Below are 19,755 nucleotides of genomic sequence, written 5' to 3'. Positions count from 1 at the left end.
AGATAAAAGGCAATGAGGATCAGCATGTCTACATTAAGCTCTGACAGTGTAATAACATAACAACTATGTTGGAAAAAACTAACTAAAAGAAAGAAGGAATAAGACTTACTTTTCTAAGTCACAGTTATAAAATTATGCCATCATTTCTCCATAGAGACTAGGGGACGAAAATATAACACTGGGTGATTCCAGATTTATAAACAACATGTATCCAAGGATAAAAGGGCACAGTTTCTTCATGGCCAGTCTAGCTTTCTTCATCAAAAGTTTGCAATACTTAAGAAAATAATGCCAAATATTAATTGTATTTTTTGAAGTAGAATGGCCTCCAAATGAGTTTAGAAACTTCTGTCATATCAATCTCAGTCATGGTATTCTAGGTATAAGACTATGCTCAGAAAATCCTGACAATATAACTAGAAAACATAACTAAATGTTCCAATGAAAAATCTTAATCAAAAATCATTAATTAATTTTTTTAACTAACTTGATATGAATGATAAAGACAAAAAAAACCCAGCTTATGCATGTTGCCTATTTCTTATTCCAAACTGGAAAAATACCTGGCCAGTTTAAATTTAAACACTTGATTCAGTCACTGTATGTTAAGTCCAGCACCATCTGTGATTTAATTTAATTTTTCTGAAATTAATTAGGAGATTTTTAAAGGTACCAATAACCATTAGATAAGTACTTTCAGCTTTGAAAAATCTCATTAATGATAAATATATGGAATGAAGATATCACAGCAAATTAAAAATTATGTGAGTCTTTCAGGGTGAGTTTTTTAAGTATTCTTGATCTAATATCCATATCTGTTAAGTCTGAAACAGTATTAAATCCTTTTGAAAGCATCTTCATTTTCAATATTTAAAGCAGTTGAGCACTTCAGCTCTGATCTAACAAAACAGTTAAGAACATAAGTATATAACTGTAGAATTAAGCACGTGCATATTTTCAGTATTAGAGGCTTAATCTGTCATTTTGGCTCATGGTCTGTTAAACAGAGAAAAAAAATACATTTCTAAGGGCAAACCACAATAACTGACAAAAGAATTTGGGCAAATATCCATTAGCAGGAGAACATTTGGCTCTCTGGGTTTTTAAGGAAGAAAAAAAGAACAAATTATATTTTTGATTAGCTGACTTCCCCTCTCCTGCTTCCTGATGTAGGATGCTTTTTCTCAGGAATCTGCAACATGTTTCTCTTCCCCAATCCTCTCACTTAGTCAACTCCTCAGCTAGATGCAATGCCTTCTTCCTCTCTTCCATCCACTCTGTTCTTCCTGTCATAACACCCTTTCTCCAGTTTCTTGTCCAACACCCTGGGTGCTGCCCATGACCTCTCCTGCCCAGGTGCCAGGGTTGTCCCCTCCTCACTGCCTCCTTCCTCACAGCCACCCACCGCCTCCTGCTCCTGAATGCCAGGAAAAATTCCCGTTTTCACCCCATGTTTTCCTCTTCATTTGAGGCTAGCAAGATTTTTACATTTTTTCCAGGTTGATGTCTCCAAGTTCTGTTACTCCTATTTTTCCTGTCCTTACATTTGCCTCTTCCTCCTTCTTCAGCATTTACCTTGAACAAGCAAGCAATTTTAGTTTTTGTTCACTTCTGCCTGAAGACCACTCCTTTTTCACTTGTTTTATCCTGTCTCATCAGTCCCTTGATTCAGACTTAATAATGAACTCTTCCTTCTGATCTTTTAATTTTCAAATTCCTTTTCTCTGAGGAACAGCTTTTCTCACCTGCCATTCTGCCACAGCTTTTCTGATACCCAGCCAATTGCCCTCTCCATCTCGCCTTACACACTGACCTTCAGCAGACTCTTCCTACATTGCTATTCCATTTCCTAGGAAAGCTCTCTGCCTTCATTACTTTCCTGCTGCCCTGTCCACTTTTGACTCCACACAGTGAATTGTGCACAGCTGGTTTGGTAGCAATGTGGCTGCAGTAATACGAAGTTTAGCGTGAAATGAAAAATTTACTGAAAAGCAGGACAAACAGCCTGACATTTCACCCAACCTCATCTCCTTTCAATCAATGTCCTCTTCTTAGACAAAGACAGACAAAACTATGTCTTATTTTAAAGTCCTTGCCCTCGTCGGCCCAAATCTATCGCCTTTAGAGAAGTTGTTCACCCGCTGAATTTCTCACAAGTGCACCTTTATGTGGCTCTGACTGTTCCCTCTCTTGACTTCACCTTTTTGGCAGCGTGCCCGTTGGCTGAAAAGAGTCTTAATGAATTGAAAATACAAAAAGGGAGCACACAAGTGTAAATAAAGATAGGCAAGACAGAAGGAGAACAAAAGCATTGCCTGGGCACTCTGGCACAAAAACAGGAAGGCAAAAGCCCAGCTGGAGCCAGCAAGGGACATTAAGGTTAAAAAGAAACTATTCTACCAGAATGCTATTTGCAAGAGGAAGGTCAGGAAAGATGTGAGCCTGCTGATGAATGGGGAAGAGACAAGTAACAGGCATCAAAGAAGAGGCTGAACCACTCCGTGTCCTTTCTTACAAGTCTCCATAGACAAAGCCTGCTTCCAAGTCCCAGCAAATATCAACCCCATTCAGAACACACAGGGCCAGACAACAGCAAAGCAGCAAGTCAAAGACTACTTAGAGGAAACCAGGCATGCTCAGATGCACCAGGCCAGGCTTCACCAAGGATCTGGCAGAGCTGGCTGATGTGACCGTGAAGCTGTTGTCAATCAGCTGTGAGAAATGAAGGTCAGAGGGCAAGCTCCCTGATGACAGGGGAAAAGCTAACATTATTCCTATCTTTATGGAAGGGCAAGCAATGCAATGAAGGGCACCCAGGGAATAATTAGTGGGTCAGCAGCACCTCAGCCCCAGGTGAACATCCTCCTCTAATCCATCACTGAAGACAGGAGAGGATGACTAGCAAGAACAGCCAGCATGGATTTTTTCAAGGGGAAATCATGCTTGACTTCCTCACTCTCTTCCACAAAGGAAGAGTTCAAAGGGAGAGCAGTAGGGGTGCACTGTAATTAGACTTGTGATACTATCTCCCCTTTTAAGCCAAGGAAACATAGATGGGATGGACCCATTGGCTGCAAACTGACTGGAGTGCCAGGCTCCATGGCTTGACGTGCCATAGGTGGCCAGGAACAGCAGGGACACATACCCTTGGATACCTTTCTCCATGGCCTGCACTGAGACAGAAGTTACCATGGGCAAACACACAGGACACATCAGGTTGCAAGGAAAGGCAGGAGTAGATGGATGGAACAGCCACTGTGTCCTCAGTTTCCCTATTTCCCAGTGCCTGGAAAGGCTTCCATAAACACAAATGCGAAAACCAAAAACCCATATATTTTTTGCAGTGTTTTGAATCAACTCTCTTGCTAAAGTGGAGACAATTCACAGATCTCTTTTAGAAACACAGCTCTTTTTTTCCTTGGGGTTTGTGCTCATCAGCCAAGCTGGCAGATGCAGATCTCGTAAGCTCAGGTGATGAAGCAGACCCCAAGAGACAATGAGTTTCAGCAGGTTAAAAATCATTAATGTTTCTATTACTTGTTTGATTAGATGATTAAAATTTACCACCAAGTGTGTTTCCAGAGATGTGAACTTGGAAAAAGGGGATTCCTCTGAGATAAAAGGTTTATGTTTTGGTTTGTTTGGGGTTGTTTTGTTTTTGCCATTCAAAGTAAACTCAGTTGCTCTTCTTTTTTAGCTCCCATGCTTTCTTGGATTAATCCTGTGGGGTTTTTTTCCTTATAGCAGTTCTTGTTTTCTTGCTCCTCCTAGAAAATAAAGCAAATTTAATAGCTCTGTGAGGCTTATGTATATTGTTGTTCTTGTGACTGCATTATCATTGACATTTAATGAAAATGCATTCCCCATATTTTGTTAGCCGAACATGCAACTGCTTTTAACTTGCAATAACTGCACAAGCCCATTAAGAGATGCTTCCCATTATGCTGCCATATTACTTTACAGATTTCACATTTTTTAGTGGAATAAAAAGTTTAATTGCTCCTCAATTTTGGGAACAACAGTGCTTAACATCTTGCATTAGATTCCTACCTCATCTTTCGCTGTTTCACTCTGTGTCTATAAAACCTTTCTTGCAGTTAAAATTCCTTTTGTGCAGATAGATTCTGTCATGTGTAATGGCAGGAATAAAAGTAAATATATTTAGTGAAGTGTAACATGAGGAACAAGGCAAATTAAACAAGAAAATGAATCATAAGCAGTGCTTCTATGCTGGCTATGTAAGGCTCCAAAAAAGTGAACAAACTCTTTCTTTCTGACAGACTTCTTTATTCCACAAGATTTCTGCCCATTTTGCAGAAAGATAAATACTGAAATTCATTATTTCAGTGTAGTGATGAAAAACTGTGGCATAAGATGTATTTATGTCTGTAATGAGGTCTGTCCAAGTTAGGGAGACATTCAAATTTCACTAAGGGGTATGAGTTCATGGGGAAATACCAAGAAACCACTCAAAAGTTAATCCATATATAAAATATATGCATGCACCTCTAGTCAAGCACAGGTAAAAACTTCTTCCTAAATGTTTTATCCTCTTATTTGGTTGAACTCTGGAGTTCACGCTGGCCCATCAGCTGGGCAGTGAAGCATTGGAATTCCTGCTCCAGGACCTTCTCCAGGTGGAGCAAGGGAACAGTTTGCAGGAAGCTTGCTGGTGCCAACAGGGACAAGGACTCCTATCTCCATGCAATCCCTTCCTGCTCTCCACTGCATGATCCTGTCACATCTGGTACTTGTCACAGAATCACAAAATCACAGAATCACAAAATCACAGAAACATTTAGGTTGGAAAAAGCCTCCAAGGTCATCAAGTCTAGTCTTTCTCCAATCTCCAGCTTGTCAACTACAGCTTGGTATTAAGTGCCATATCCAGTTATTTCTTGAACAGCTCCTTGGATGGTTACACTAAGAACCAAAAAATAACACTAATAAAAAAAATCCACTATTTGCTGCACCAAGGTTCTCCACTTTTTAGCTGGTGCTAAAAAACCAGTTGAGAGCAGGGTGCCTTGAAGGTTGAAGTAGGTGAAACCCTTGGCAAGGTCAATCTTCAATACCCTCTCTCATAAAAGCATTCTTTGAAGTGGGATTTCTGTCACATTTAAAAATCAAGACGAACTCACTCCCCAAAACTAAACTAAAATCTTCCCTTCCTGCTCTGCAAAGTTTTTCCAGTGTCATCTAATGATATTATTCAGTTGATGCTTCTAAGATGCATAGAGCTTCTGTAGGATAAGTTGTGAAAGAATCTCAGAAACATGCCCATGAAAACGAGGATATTTGACTTATTGGAGAAAATGAGTTTGACAGTTCAAAATGTTGGCATTTTCTAACTTCTGAACAGCTGAAGCAAACATGGAATTCTTTGATTTTAATGCAACTTTCTAACACTAAAGCTGCAATAATACACAGAGCTGGGAACTGTATTTTTAGTTAATGGTGTATAACATTTTCCATCATAAGATCAAGTTTTAAGTTACTCATAACATGCAGGCTCATTGTTTTCATAGAAAATTTCCAGCTGCGCAGTTTTTAAGAACGGAGCTGGGGCTTCACAGTGTTTTGTTCAGTTGTTTGGGTTTTCTTTAAGTAACTAAATTGTAGCTATTGTGTTATTGTGTTTGAGCATGTTTGCATTCAGGAGCTGAGATACGAGGTGCAGTGAAGGAGGTATGAGTTCCCAGGCTCAGACCATTTCATTCTGCTATGTGAAGATACATCCAATCCACCTGAAGTTTTAAGCTGCTGTAAGAGGTTTACCTCTTATGCGCCACCAGCAAAACTGGTCACAGGCTCCACCTCTCATGCACTCTTTTTTTAATGGTGTCCCAGGTGAGCTCTGGCTTCAGCATTTTCAAAATCAGCGCTGGCAAACTTGTATGTCTGTCCTACTTGTCACATTCATATGGTCTCAGTGGTCTCCTTGCCCAAGAGCAGAAAATAGTCTGAGTACAAAGCTGAGAACAAGGCTGTGAAGGAAAGAGACCCGGCAGGTACAGCATTGGTGGGAAGAAGGCCACAGGAAAGCCAGAGGAGAGAAATCACAAAGTGGAAGAGGCAAGGATGAATTAAAGACAGCCACTGGAAAATATGGGATCCCAAGTCTGGAGAGACAACCCAGAGTTGCTAGGTCTTTTCTTTCTCATAAATATGCAGAAAAATTCCATGTCTGTTTTTCAGGTGGCTGGTTGATAGAGAACTACTTTCAGTGGTACCCATTATGCCATTAATTCAAGTGAGAGGTCTCTGCCAGGATATAATCGTCTTAGCTTTCCTCACAGCCACTTAAAAAATCAGTCTATCCTTAGAAATGTCTGTATTTTCTTTAGCTGTTAGGGGGGAGGTTTGTTCTCTATTTTTTTTTTTCCTGAAGAAACTTGTGTTAAGCAAAGCCATATTAAAAGCACAAATCAAGTGCTCAGAAAAAGAAGACTCCTGAATTAATGTTATTTGAGCAAATGTAATTTTTATGTTCTTGTGCAATGCTTGACAAGTTTCTGAAATCAGATTTTCCAGACATGTTCACTAATTGGGCATTTCTCATCGTCTGGATGCTTTTTTTCCCTCAAAGCAATTCAAGCAGGGATGCAATAATTCACAGCAGTGGAAGCTGTTCATTAAAGATATCAAGTTCTATTTAAAAAATCTAAGTGTCCATATCCACTATTTCCCTAAAACCCAAGTTTTCACCCAGACTTAAAGTCTAACTAACACCAAAAAAAAAAAAAAAAGTGTAAAGCAGTTTTCAAATTAATCTGGCCCATGTGTACATTTTAGAGATATTTCAAAACATTTACAAAAAAGTTATGGGTTATGTTGCCTAGGTAGGAAATTTCTGAATACAGAAATTTCAAGAGCAAAATTATTGTAAGAATGTTTACAATAATGTTCCTAATATATCTTTTCTTTAATATATTTCTAAACTAGGTTTTTAATTCCATTGGTAAGACAGAGTTAAGAAAATAGTGTATGGTGGGATCAATCAAAAAGAAATGGGACATAGGCCTGAGTGCAGAAACAGTGACCAAGGAGGCTGATGCCATGGCAGATCTCCCCCAGCCATGGGGATGACACACTGTCAGCGTCACAGTCAGCATATATGACATATATATCTTTTGTGGGAATGTTCTATTTACAGGAACAGAAAGAAATAGCTATTTGCAAGTTGCAGAACTTCACTACATATAGGAAATTAAACACTGGCTTACCTAAACATGAGTTATCCAACAAAAAAAAAAAAAAAATTAAAGGCTGTTGCAGTTATTTGTGGTCTGAAAGAATTTAGTGACAACACTGAATGTTCTAAAGCTACAGACATTTAAAAAAAAACAACAACAGGAATACACTTCAAGACTTACTTAGAGGGAAATGTACCACAGATCCTGCCAGTCTATATCAAAATCAAGAATTTATAGAAAACATCTTAAGTGGTTACTGACTTCAAAGAACTAAGCACCTTTTCACTTTTAGAATACTAAATAGAAGTCAATTCCAACAAGAGGATATTCTCCATGTAAGAGATTAAAATGTAACAGTTAGATCTTATATTTTCCAAATTAATATGAAAACCTCAGTTTCTTCTTGCACTTCACTCTCATTAAAATCCTTTAGCAGATCTATAAACTAAAAAATCATTGTGGCGCATTCTTACAATACATAGGCTTTTGTAAAATAATATTAGATTCCTATTTCGTATACAGAAAAAAGAAATAAATTAACTCCTGGGTAATATCCCTGAAACATTAGCAGTATGAATGGTGCTGGAGCATAATTAGGTTTGCAGACACTCTCTCCTCTGAACACCCATACACCACGCTGTTTAGGTATAGTTTTGAAAACTGTAATTAAACAGTCAGAAAACCACTGGAAAAGAAACAAAATAACCAGCCACATAAAAGTCACAGGGAGAAAACAAACAAACAAGCCCCTGGTTGATCATTTCGGTTTCTTAATGAGTTCTGGTAATTCCAGTAAATTACAGAAGCCAGGAAGAACCTGAGCAGCCAGCTCCCTTCCTTTCAAACTTTAACAACTCTATTATGCTTCAAAGAACCAAATCACTGCTCAGCTTACTGAAATAACATTTTTCTCCTGTATGCATTCTTGTCAGATAAATCTATAGCTAATAATTCCTCTCTGCCTGCTCGTTTATCCATCAGGAAAAACACAATTCCCAGAGTTCCTGCTAAGCCCCTCTGCCAGCCTGGAAAGGATTTTCAGAGCTGGGAGTTTATAGTCGGGCTACAGCATGGCATACACAGAGCAAGGAATGCTGTCCTGTTTCATCACCTCTGGCAACGATGGCTGGCACAGGGATGGAAGAGCCACTTAGTTTGTGGAGAACTGCTGGAACTCCAGCTTGCTCGGACAGCATCTCTGTAGCCCACCACAGTGGCAAGCTGGACAGTCACTGGACCTGATGGGACCAGCGACGCCCAGCATTTCAGAGCCAGAAACAAGCCTTTTCTAAGGGACAGACAGAAGCCACCTCTTTTTCAACATATTCATCCATCTCTCCCTGTTCCCATCATGCCACTTCCACAGTTGGAAGCAGGTGGAAATTATTCACGGTTGCCTGCTGAGGATTCCCGTGGCAAATGTAACGCTGGATTAGAGAGCTCACCAGTTGTCTTCCCGGTGGCTCCGGGGCCAGGGAGCGCGGCTAGCGGACACGGCCAAAATACGCCCGGTGTCAGCTCACAGCTCTTGAGGGACACTTCCTAATTGCCGTAAATTAGCCGCCACTAGCTGGCAGACAGCAGAGAATCAAGGAACTTCGCCTTGTTGCTGCCGTTCCGCCCTCGTCCAGATGCTGCGAAAGGACATCTTGACTTTGCCAGGTGTTCGGGCAGCTGGCCAAGTGAGCAAGGAGCAGAACCTCGTCCTGCCCCCTGGCACAGCCAGTCAGGCCAGGGGGATGGGCTGGGGAGGGGCACCAGATGTGTTAGCATCCCTGCTCTGCACCAGCTCGCTGCTGGGCCACTGGGAGACCTTGTGTCGCTGCTAATCTGAATTTAATCTGCGTTTTCTCTTTGAATGCAGGGCCACAGCCACACTCACTTCACAGCCTCAGTCAGCTGTCTTTAACAGCACACCCAAAATGGCAGAAAAAAAAATTTAGCTGGCACAAATCTTCATATAAATATAGCAGGAGGAAAAAAAACCCCAAAACATAACAAGCTTACAGGTAAATATGCACATGACTGAATTCTGCCTTTTGTCTCACACCACACTGAAATGGAATAAAAGGACAATTCAGTCCTGGGGTACACAAGCACTGGCTGAGGTGCAGTTCATGAGTAAAGCCAAGCTGAACTGGATATAAGCATGTCCTTGTAGCTTGGAAAAATGTAGGCAGTTGAGCCCATGACTTTGGTACAGCTTTGGCTGCAAGCTGATGGAATATCATTGTTTCTACACCTCCAATCTGTAGACCTGCATGAGACTAAAATTTACAGGTTCTTACTCCTTACTCTGAACAAACAGAAATCTGATTTTCACAAGGATCATGATCTGGGAGGTCCCATTTATTTTAATCAGGTTAGCAATTCTGGAAAAAATCCTTAGGTAGTGGGCTTTGCTCTACTGTTCAGGAAGTCAGACCATCAGCTCCCTTCCCCTATTTGAAGAAATCTTTTTAAATAAGTTATTCATGGTGAAATACTAAGAAATACTAAGAAAATGAAAGACAATTTGGATATTAGATTTGCATGATCAACATGAGATTTTTGTTATGTGCTTTGTTAGCTGTTTATCAACCTACCAATCCTCACCCCAAGGAACAAAAACTAAACCAAATAAGAAAAGGCCAAAAATTGAAGGACAATATGGCATAAGGGTCTCCAATCTCATTGACTCTTTTCAGAAATAAAAGCATTTACTCACAGAGGATACATAACAGCGGATTCTGGATGCTTTCCACAGCAGAAAAGAGACATGTTACAACTTATTTCTTTCAGTTACCTGCAGTCACAGAAATGCATTGATCCCTTAGGGTGGAGAAGGGACCAAAAGACAGATTTTCCATGTCAAATGGCCCCATACCAGCACGGCCAGACCTTGCTGCTGCTGTTCCTCCCTATAAAAGCAACCTGTACATCATGGCATTTCCCAAACAGCCTATCCTGCACCTAATCCTTACAATTAAAAAAAAATTTAAAAACCCAACAGAAACATCTTAGAAGTGGAAAATGAGCACAGAAGCCACCTTTTCTTAGTCTTTTTTAGATAGAGACTCAATGCTTCACAAGGAAAATCAGAGAAAAGTCATGAAGAGCTTTTGATGGTAAAACTATTCTGATCCTTTGTAGCCTGAGTAACTGAAAGAGGCTGGGGACACATTTTTAAAACTTTTAAAGAAAGATGTAATTATGTCATAAAGCTAGTATTGGTATCTTATAATCTTTCATTAAGTAATTTTGAATGCACTGTAGGGTGACTTTAAATGGAACAGAAATATCTATTACCATAATACAGAATACTAGTAAGTAACTCCTGTGACAGAAAAAACTATGTATTTGGGAAAGAACTGTGAAAGCAGTGAAAAGCTTCACTTTTCCAAATTAACTCTGATCTCCATATTTTGATACTGAATTTTTGAGTCATTATGTTTGAATAATATAAGGGGCTTGGTATATAATACACCACTCTAAATTACGTTTATCAAGTGTCTAATAAAGCAGGATGTTCATCCCTTTTGTCTTCTGGGTGAGGACTCTTTTATTATACTGTAGTATCTTTTGTTTTAATGCTGCTGTGCAGTGGATTGCCAGCTCATTAATTTTTCTGCTATAACACCCAAATCCCTTTGCTGATCAGTGTGCTGAATGATTGATTCCCTGCTCCCAGACTAATTTTTTACATTGGACTGCATTTACCATCTGCTAGATAAATCACCCAAAACACTCAAATTCGGAGCCTGGTTCCAGTGATCTTCTTTGTTTGTTCAGTCAGCAGCATGACTATCACTTGCAAATGTGGAGATTGTGTTCTCTCACCTGGATAACTGTTCCATATTGCAGACACAGGTTTTAACAAAGAGCAGGGAGAAAAAAAGAAAAAAAAAAGGTATCTGTTCTTTGTGGTCTTTAGCCAAAATTTTTGTTTCATCCCTCCCATAGCCACTTGCTTCTCACATGAAAAAGTGTATTTCTTACAGCACAGAACCAGTTTTGCACATCATAAACACATTTAACTATTTTCACAAAGACATCCTTTGTAGGTGTAAACACCTGGGCAAGTGAAGAAAAGGACATCCTTTGCAGTTAAAATGTAGAAGAAATACAATGAAATAAATTGCCTTTCCAACCCCATGTTTTATATGATAAAACAATTCTATAACCTCAACAGGAGCCTACCTGTTTTATTTTCACTTTTATAACCCTGAAATGATACTTCCATAAAATTATACTTCCAATCAAGACAGCAAAAAAGAACTCTGCGTCAAGAATTGTCTCAGCAAAATTCTGGGAGGTGAAGGGTGAAGAAAAAGCTCTGGGAGTGAGGTGGTGCTTCAGGAAAAGAACCATTCATCTGCCCACAGCAAGTGGCAATATCGCTCGGGGAGAGGACAGGGCACCCCTTTCTTTAGTCTAAGGATCTTTTGCTGCTCTTTGCTGCTCGGGAGAACCCATTTGGCACAACACACTGACCTCTGTCTCTCCCAGAGGGATCAGGCAGAGGCAGCACACAATCAGAGTCAATACTAATTAGCAAAATGTAAACATTTAATTAGATCAATGCTTCCCTGAATTTTTAAAGCAACAAACTGCTATCCAGCCACAATTTTTTATCAAACTTTCTATGGAAATACCTGTCAAAAGCTCTGTCTTAGCTGTCTATACCAACCAGCTAAAGATTTTATAACTTGTTCATGTGTTTTATGGACATCCTTAAGGATTAAAACTTGAATTTTCAAAAGCACTCATTCATTTTGAATGCCTGGACTATTCAGAACACTTTTGGCACGAGCACGAACACCTTTAACTATCCCATCTCTCAAGCTTTTGTGTTGCTCTGGCTAAGAATCTTGTTCAGTTCAAAATTTCAGAGAAAATAGAGCCACTTCTGCAAATGGTGTTTATCCAAACACTCATTCTTTGTAGCCATAGGTGAAGTGTCTGTGAGTAGGAAAGAAAGCAAGTAAATCTCTTGTGAGGTACAACGCTCTCCTCCATGCACTTCAGGCTTAAGCAACAGGACACTTTGTCACCCACTGCTGAAATATGTGTGTTTGCAGGAGGTTTTCTATAGGCAGAGACAAGCAGATGTGACAGCACATTTCCATGGGGGGCTGTGTCCCTTCTGCCCTCACCACCTGCAGTGCTCTCTCTTGGTTAATAACCGAGACTGGTTAAAACACTTCCTAAAGCAGCATTTTTTGTCAGCCACAGGTGAACCCTGACATGTGTCAGACTCCTGAAGCTGGGGAGAAACAGTCGGGGCAGAATCTGGGATAAAGCAGTTGGAGCCCCTAAAGGCGCGCATTTTGTGTTCCCTCGAACACACGGAGTTGATCAAGGGTAGATTAACCAGAGTTTGCACAGTTCCAACTCTCTGGCTTGCCTGACTGCCCCCATTTATCCCATCTGCTTCCACATGGATCCCATGAGACTCATGTTAGGCACAGGAGATGCCCCAGGGCCTTTCCTAGAGGAACACGGCTGCTGCCTGCCAGCAAGCCAGGCAACTGGAATGAGGCTGCCCACAGCTTTGCAGGCAGGCAGAGCCAGATTTCAGGAGGTTTTGGCCACCAGACAAGACCTGAGAAGAACAATTTTGTGTCCTGAGTGTCTGTTTGTCCACATTGTACCTGTTCTCTGGCTGCTCTCTCTGTCTATGCATCTTACAGAAGTACAGAGAGTTTTGCTCCTATTTAAGATACACAGGAGCGCACCGAGGTCTCAGCCTGGTAGGAAAAGGTGGAGAAGACCCAGCACCTACCAAGGCAAGTCAGATCACTTCAGAAAAATTACTGACAGTTTTGTCTTGTTCCAGATTTTCTTCCCTTTATTTTTTACATGTTTTCCTGCTGGTCTTAATTAACACTCTTTTTGAACCATGCATGAGGATCCTGCCAGCTTGAACATAGTTATATAATGTGGGTGTTTCAAGACTGTAACTGCAACTAAATTTATTTTTATAATACGAAATCAAAAGAGAAGTATTACAGGGGTTTAGTTTTACTCCAAACCAGATCCTTTAAACACTGTTTCTGTAACACATAATCTGTTATCAGAAAAGTCCTGCCTTTTCAGTCCTTACAAATTGTCTACTGTAATGAGAATTTAAATTACCCTAAAATAAATCTTGATTTGCTAGTCAAACACTGCCTCCTCACAAACCACACTATGACCAGTGAGGCAGTTTTAGAGCAACTTAAAAGGAATTGAACACTGATATCAGTGTAACATTAAATTGCTCTCTTAAATGGAGAAATTCACATCAATAGATATGCAAATGAATGCAGAGCCTGATCTGTCCACCAGGCAGCCTGGTCTGGGGATGTAACAGGGACAGTGAGAACTGAAGCTTTTCAGGTACTCTTGTAGCAAAGACTTTCACTGGCATCTTGTTCTCAGAACACAGAAGTTCCCTGGCAAGAGTCTTGAAGAGAAAAAAAGACTTGGAAATTTTTCTCCTTTAAAATAAACAAATAATAAAACATATGACTCATAAATCCTAGATACCTAATGGCTCAACTAATGGCACCACTAGATACTGTCCTAATAATACAAGATTAAATAATTCTGCTTTCACATCCCCCTGAAGCCATCTGTGAACTAAATTAGAACCAAAGATACATTGTAGCTGTTCATCAAGACAAATAAACAGATTTCAGGTTCTCCAGAAAACTTTAATTTCATCAGATCACAGTTTTGACTGCTGAGCTTACTCCTAATCAGATTTTGTCTGTAACTTCTTATCCTTTTGTGGAAGAAAAATATCATACAAAGAAGACCAAGCAATGGTTTCATAAAATAAAATTTATTATCAACTGATTTAGTGAAAAAAGCTCTTCCTTACACACTTAGTTCCACAAAATACAGCTCCACTCCCCTACACTCTCTGTTTTTATTCCTCTATTTATCTGTATTTCTAAATTGTTAGAATTTCAAGATGATGTAGGAATAAACTACAGCAATTACAGGGGACTGTGTAGTTTCCAGCATAGTATTTAATTATCATTTTCTTATTATCAAAAGCTATTTTTGGGATAGAACAATTTTTTTTTAAGAATAGTTCTACAAAGAATGCACTTGGTCTTTGGTTCTGCTGAGCATTACAGTCAGTTTAGAAAAACACAGGCTTCCACCTCAGTAATACCAACATGTCCCTGATCTCCCCTCTTGTTCCACAGCACCTGTGAGGACTCAGTGAGGAGGATATGCAGGAGTCTCAAGACAGAAGAATAGATCCTTTTTCCATATTCCTGATGCTCAGCATTCTTCCTTCCACAAATGTTACAGCTACTGTTGTCCTGGGAATTACTGCCACTGTCTGCTTTGGGGACACTCACCAAAGTCTGACCACAGGTTGGAAAAGTCACAAGTGCTTTCAGCTGATGGATCAATGGTGGAATGCAACGATCTCTTTGGAGGAAAAGGGTACAGACTCCTGTCAATATCGGTTCTATTCTCTGCATTTGTACCTCTCCATCCAAAGTTCTTGGCTACAGCTTCTTTTGTTTTCTCAAGTCCAAGTAAATATTAACTCTCCCCTTTATCCAGTCTACTGTCAATTCCAGAAGAAAACTGACAAGATATAAAATATTTATCCTTACATCAACAGGAAGAAAAGGACCAGACTTCTTGTTTTCCCCTTAATAGGAATTATCCAAGAGATCTTGGTACAGAAAGAATGTTTCCTCAGCAGTATTTTCCACAACAAACACAGCTTCTTTTTTCCTCTTTTCAAAAAACCAATAAAGAAATTGGATTCAATCCAATCCCCTCAGTCAAGCCTCAATTGCTCCATCACACTACCAGTTCCCACTAGTGACAATGATGGAGTGACACCTGTTACAAGATGATTTTCTGCTATTCTGACACTTTCAATTCTACTTTAATTACCTTTTGGCTCTTTAATCAGCATAAGAATCTGTATTGCAAGGACATTTCATGTCTAGGCAATTACACTAAACGGAAACAAATATATGCATGCCACTGTCCGAGTTTTAATTTCTCTTTTTAATAATTGCTTTTACTTTTTACATATAGTTGATTTATATTCATGCCTTATGATAGTTTCTCAAAGTGATATGTAACCTGACTGAGTTTAGATCATTTACTTCAGAAGTCCAATTGGCACAAACACATATCACATTTTATTTGGCTTGACTGTTATAATTCATTTACAGGAACATAACTCATGGTATATTAGATAAAATAACCAATTATTCTAGTCCCGTCTACCATTTCAGATCAAGTGGAACTATGCAAACACAAAACAACATGTAATTCTCAAAATACGATAATTTACCTGAACCTGTATCTCTCTTACATCCCTTGCTCTTAATGTTCTCACCAACATGACTGCATATCTTTAGCACAAATTGGTTTTGCTCTGTGTAACTTAGAATGATATAGCAAACAAAACCCCTCATCCACTTAATTTGAGCAAAAAGCACAAAGGATATGTCTGTTCTAGCTGATAAGCACAGATGAAAGCCAGTCTTGAGGCCACATCTCATTCTGGTTCACAGAGCTCCCACTGAGCCCAGGCAGAAACCACGGCTGAGCTCCAGAGACCAGCAGTGCCTGAGGTTTATATCCTCCAAAATCCATGGTCACATCTGCCACGTGGACTGGGCCAAGGGAGCTACATGTTTGTGTTCACTCTCCCTTGTTACAGCAGGGACAGCCTGGATCCAAGCTTCAAACAACACAATAGTTTAGAGTGGGAAATAGTGCACACAAAACTCATTTTGGCCAACTCACTAATTATCTTAAGGCTTCACCTCAAGTGTAGACATACCAGATAGGAGTAGATTTAGACCTCATCTTCTCCTAAGGAAAAACAGCTACAACAGCACCATAATAGGTGTCCATCAATAGTAAGCCTGGGGGATTCCTGCTGCAGGATCTGGAGGACAGACATGAAGGCATCTAAGAAAGTAATGGAAACAAATGCACAACACTCCCATTTAAACAGGATCTCATCTTGCTCATTCAATCCTCAATAAGCTGTCTTGAAACAACTCTATTTTTACTCACTTCACTCAGAGAGATCTTAAGAAAAGCAGGGGCAGCACACAGTCTGTGAGACTCATAGATGGTGCATAAAACCATCCCTAGCAAGTCTATTTTGTCACACGAGAGAACAGCACACTGAAAGGCTTACAACACAAGCATATCCCTGTTAATTAAAATCCCGGGTGCACATACACATAAGAGTGCACTGAGCAATATCTCTTGCTGAGTCTGTATACCTACATCTGTTTGGTCAGTTATGATCCAGCTACAGCCCCAGTGGCTCCACAGGTGACCAGAGCATATCCCAGAGATTCAACCAGGCTAACACTGAAAATGACGATGCCCACGTGCAGTTTGTGTCTCCGGAGAGCTCCACTGGATTAGGACCTCAGGAAAGAGCTACACCTTGTGCTTACCTTCACACATGGGATGCCCAGTAACCCTCTGTAGTTCACAGCCTCCTTTCTAAGGACACAGCTACCCCAGAGCCCAAGCCCAGCATCACACCACCAGCACATGGACAGTCAGCGAGCATCGGGAATGCTATGGAAGAAGACTACACATAGCACTGGGAATAATAAAACATCTCCAAAACACCAGCCTTGGACTCTCTTCTCCAGAAAGAAATACCTATTTTGTTTTTACCCCATTCTGGGTAAAACAGGGTTATTTTATTTCATTAGCTTAGCAAAGTATGGATTGACAGATGAACAAACACACAAGTCCACATTGTCAATTAACTCCAGATACATCTTAATTCTCTGTTTCCTCCTCTAATCACTTTATCAAATGTTCTTCCTTTGGCCAGGGATGATGCAATTATATTATAATTTAACAAAAGGCCAAGCTGCAGTGCATGTGCCAAAGGAGCAGAATCAAGGCTGAAAAAGCCATCTTAATGTTCATGTTATCTGCCTGTGTCCTCCACCTTGTAACGTTCTTTTGTTACAGCAAACTCTTTCTTAAGCAGTATATTCTGTAGCAATAAAGGAGAGGACTTCAGCATTTCTGAAAAGAAATAACAAATAAATAAAGGTAGCTATATAATCTAACAATGATAAAATGTTATCAGCCCAGGAACCATCTCAAGAAGTCTAAAAAACCTGTTAAGGCAGCAGGTCAGACTGATGCACACATTAAACTTGCAAAACAGCAGAAGAAAGGAGAAGCATTTGGCTTCTTTGAATGTGGAAAGCAATTTAGAGAGTCCAGTCCTTTGAAGAAGTAGTAGTAGTGTTCTCAAGTTTAACTTTCAGTATGAACAATGTACATCGTAGCAGTCCACTGAGAAGGGTGCTAATGCCAACATCTGGTCCCATGTGTAAATACAGGAAACTCATCTTTTTCAGGGAGTAGCTCCTTCAGTAAAAGTTAATGAAGCCGTGCAAAGGTAAGTGAGGGGAAAATCTGACCCAGATATTGTGTGTTGACATTAGTTCTTTCAAAATAAAGTTGAGTACTGAAACCCTGCCATTTTGCATGAAACAATTAACACACAGCAGAATCTGACTACTGCATTTAAAACAAAATTTTCCTTCCATATTTTTGGAGTTATCCTGAAAAGAGTGCCTGCCACAAGTACGTATATAGCACATACATTTGCTTGTGCCTATTTTTAGTAGAACCGAATCCTGCTGAATGCCTTCAATATAGCATACGGTTTTCTAATTCCAGGCTGGAAAGCCCTCTTTCTGTGACGGTTTCTAAATAATGACATCCCTGTGTTCCACATCATCTTAGAAACTTCCTCATACATTTCAGCAGCCTTCCATATTTAATCTCACTGATTTATGCTCATGCCATGGTCTAATGACCCATATGTCTCTGATGGGTAAGCCGCTAACGCCAGTGACACATTAACCTATTAACCTCTCTTTAAAAATAACCATCATATTCGTACAAATAGAATGAAAAGTCAGGCAGCAGCAGCAAAACAGTAGCACTGTGGTATCACACAGTAACACAGTGTATATCTAAACTGGGTAAAATGAAGAGGCGCATTTCAAGAATGTGTAGCAGATTTATTATATTGCAAGACCATTTTGCCACAGTTTGCTGGTCTGCGAATTTGATAGCCTGCTTTAGCAGCATTATCCATATTGTAAAATGTAATTGGCAGGAAGATCACTCTTCCGTTCACTCATTTCTTGAAATCTCTGATACAGTTTGGGGACCTTACCCTGGAAGGTACCGAGAGTTCCTTCCAACATGTACATTGTCTTCCAATCCTGCTGAAGACAATGGGAGTGGGGGGCTCTGCGCGCAGGGCGAGAAACCTTCATCACCTTGGAGAAGGCACTTTGTACAGCTCTCGATGGTGATTCGTGCAGTGGAATAAACCTATCATTTTAAAAGCCAGGAGGAGGCATCCACAGCCATTTTTCAGAGAAAAAAAAAATTCCCCTTTATAAATAGTAGTTTTAGAAGACAAAATAAAAAAAAAATCTTTCTTAAAACCTCTAAACTTTATATTGCATGTATTTACTTTGTTCTACTTCAAAACCATCATATCCCTCAAGATCTAAGAAAACGTGCTGCTGTCATGCCAAACCACATTGCAACCTTACAATACCAGCACATAATTATGTATATTATGTATGTCATGCAACCAAAGCAGGAAAAAAACAAGAAAGCTTATTCTGAGCACATCGCGGGGTATTTTGCTGCCTACACCTCACACAGAGTGAATCTCTACGACAGCCGGCAGACGGACGGGCGGAGAGGCTATCCCGTGGCTGGGCTGCTCACAGCAAGAGTGAGACCCAAGAAACAGCCCGTGTGAGCCATCAGGGGTGCGCTCACGGCTGCCAGCCGGCTCGCACCCCCTGCTAGCGGCCGGACGGGCGCGGGGCAGCAGGAGGGGAGGAGGGGGCGGGATGCGGGCAGCCCCGGGGCGGCCGGCGCGCACCTGCCGGCACCGCGGCGGGGGGCAGCGGGCAGCAACAAAAGCCGAGAGGCGGCGGCAAAGCCCTTCCCTTCGGCGGGGACACCTCGGACAGGGGGCTCCCCGCGCCCCGGAGGGGGACATGTCCCCGCCGGCCGGGGAGCCGGCTCGCCGCAGCCGGGGCAGGGGCGGGCGCCGCTCCTTTGTTTTCCGCCGCCCGCAGCGCCAGGGCGGGCCGGGCCGGGCGGAGCGGGGGGCCGCGCTCAGCCCTCCCTCCACGTGCACGCGTGGGCTGCCCGCAGGGGTGGGCGCGGGGCGGGAGCCGGCGGGGCATTACCTGAGCAGTTGATGCCTTTCCCCTTGCCGCCGCCCTGGCACTCGGAGCCGGGCAAGGGATGAGAGGCGCGGCCGGCGGGCAGCGCGGAGAGGGCGAGCACCAGGAGGGCCGAGGTGTAGCAGAGCGCCAGCGGGGGTCCCGCCCGCAGGAGCGGCCGGGCGGCGGCCGGGCTCTCTCCCAGCATGGCGAGCGGCGGCCGAGGAGCAGCGCCGGCGGCAGCGGGATGGCGGCGGCAGGCCCGCAGCATCAACCGGAGCCCGCGGCGCCGCCCGGGCGGGACCCTCCTTTCTCCGCCGCGCCGGAGCGCACCTTCAGCATCCCCG

General features: G+C 41.5%; 1 protein-coding gene across 1 annotated transcript in view; it reads right to left on the bottom strand.

The window, feature by feature from the left end:
* Positions 1-19,679, bottom strand: part of TMEFF1 (transmembrane protein with EGF like and two follistatin like domains 1) — a 113,067-nt gene extending 93,388 nt beyond the window's left edge. Inside the window, exon 1 of the mRNA XM_041408040.1 lies at positions 19,433-19,679. Coding sequence (XP_041263974.1) covers positions 19,433-19,679 — 247 coding nt within the window. The remainder of the gene's footprint in view (positions 1-19,432) is intronic.
* Positions 19,680-19,755: the final 76 nt, after the last annotated feature.

This window comes from Onychostruthus taczanowskii, unplaced genomic scaffold (genome assembly GCF_017590055.1).
Source record: "Onychostruthus taczanowskii isolate IOZ18803 unplaced genomic scaffold, ASM1759005v1 scaffold29, whole genome shotgun sequence".
Lineage (NCBI taxonomy): Eukaryota > Metazoa > Chordata > Aves > Passeriformes > Passeridae > Onychostruthus > Onychostruthus taczanowskii.
Note: the sequence above shows the minus strand (reverse complement) of the source record. Positions and strands in the feature narration are given on the sequence as shown.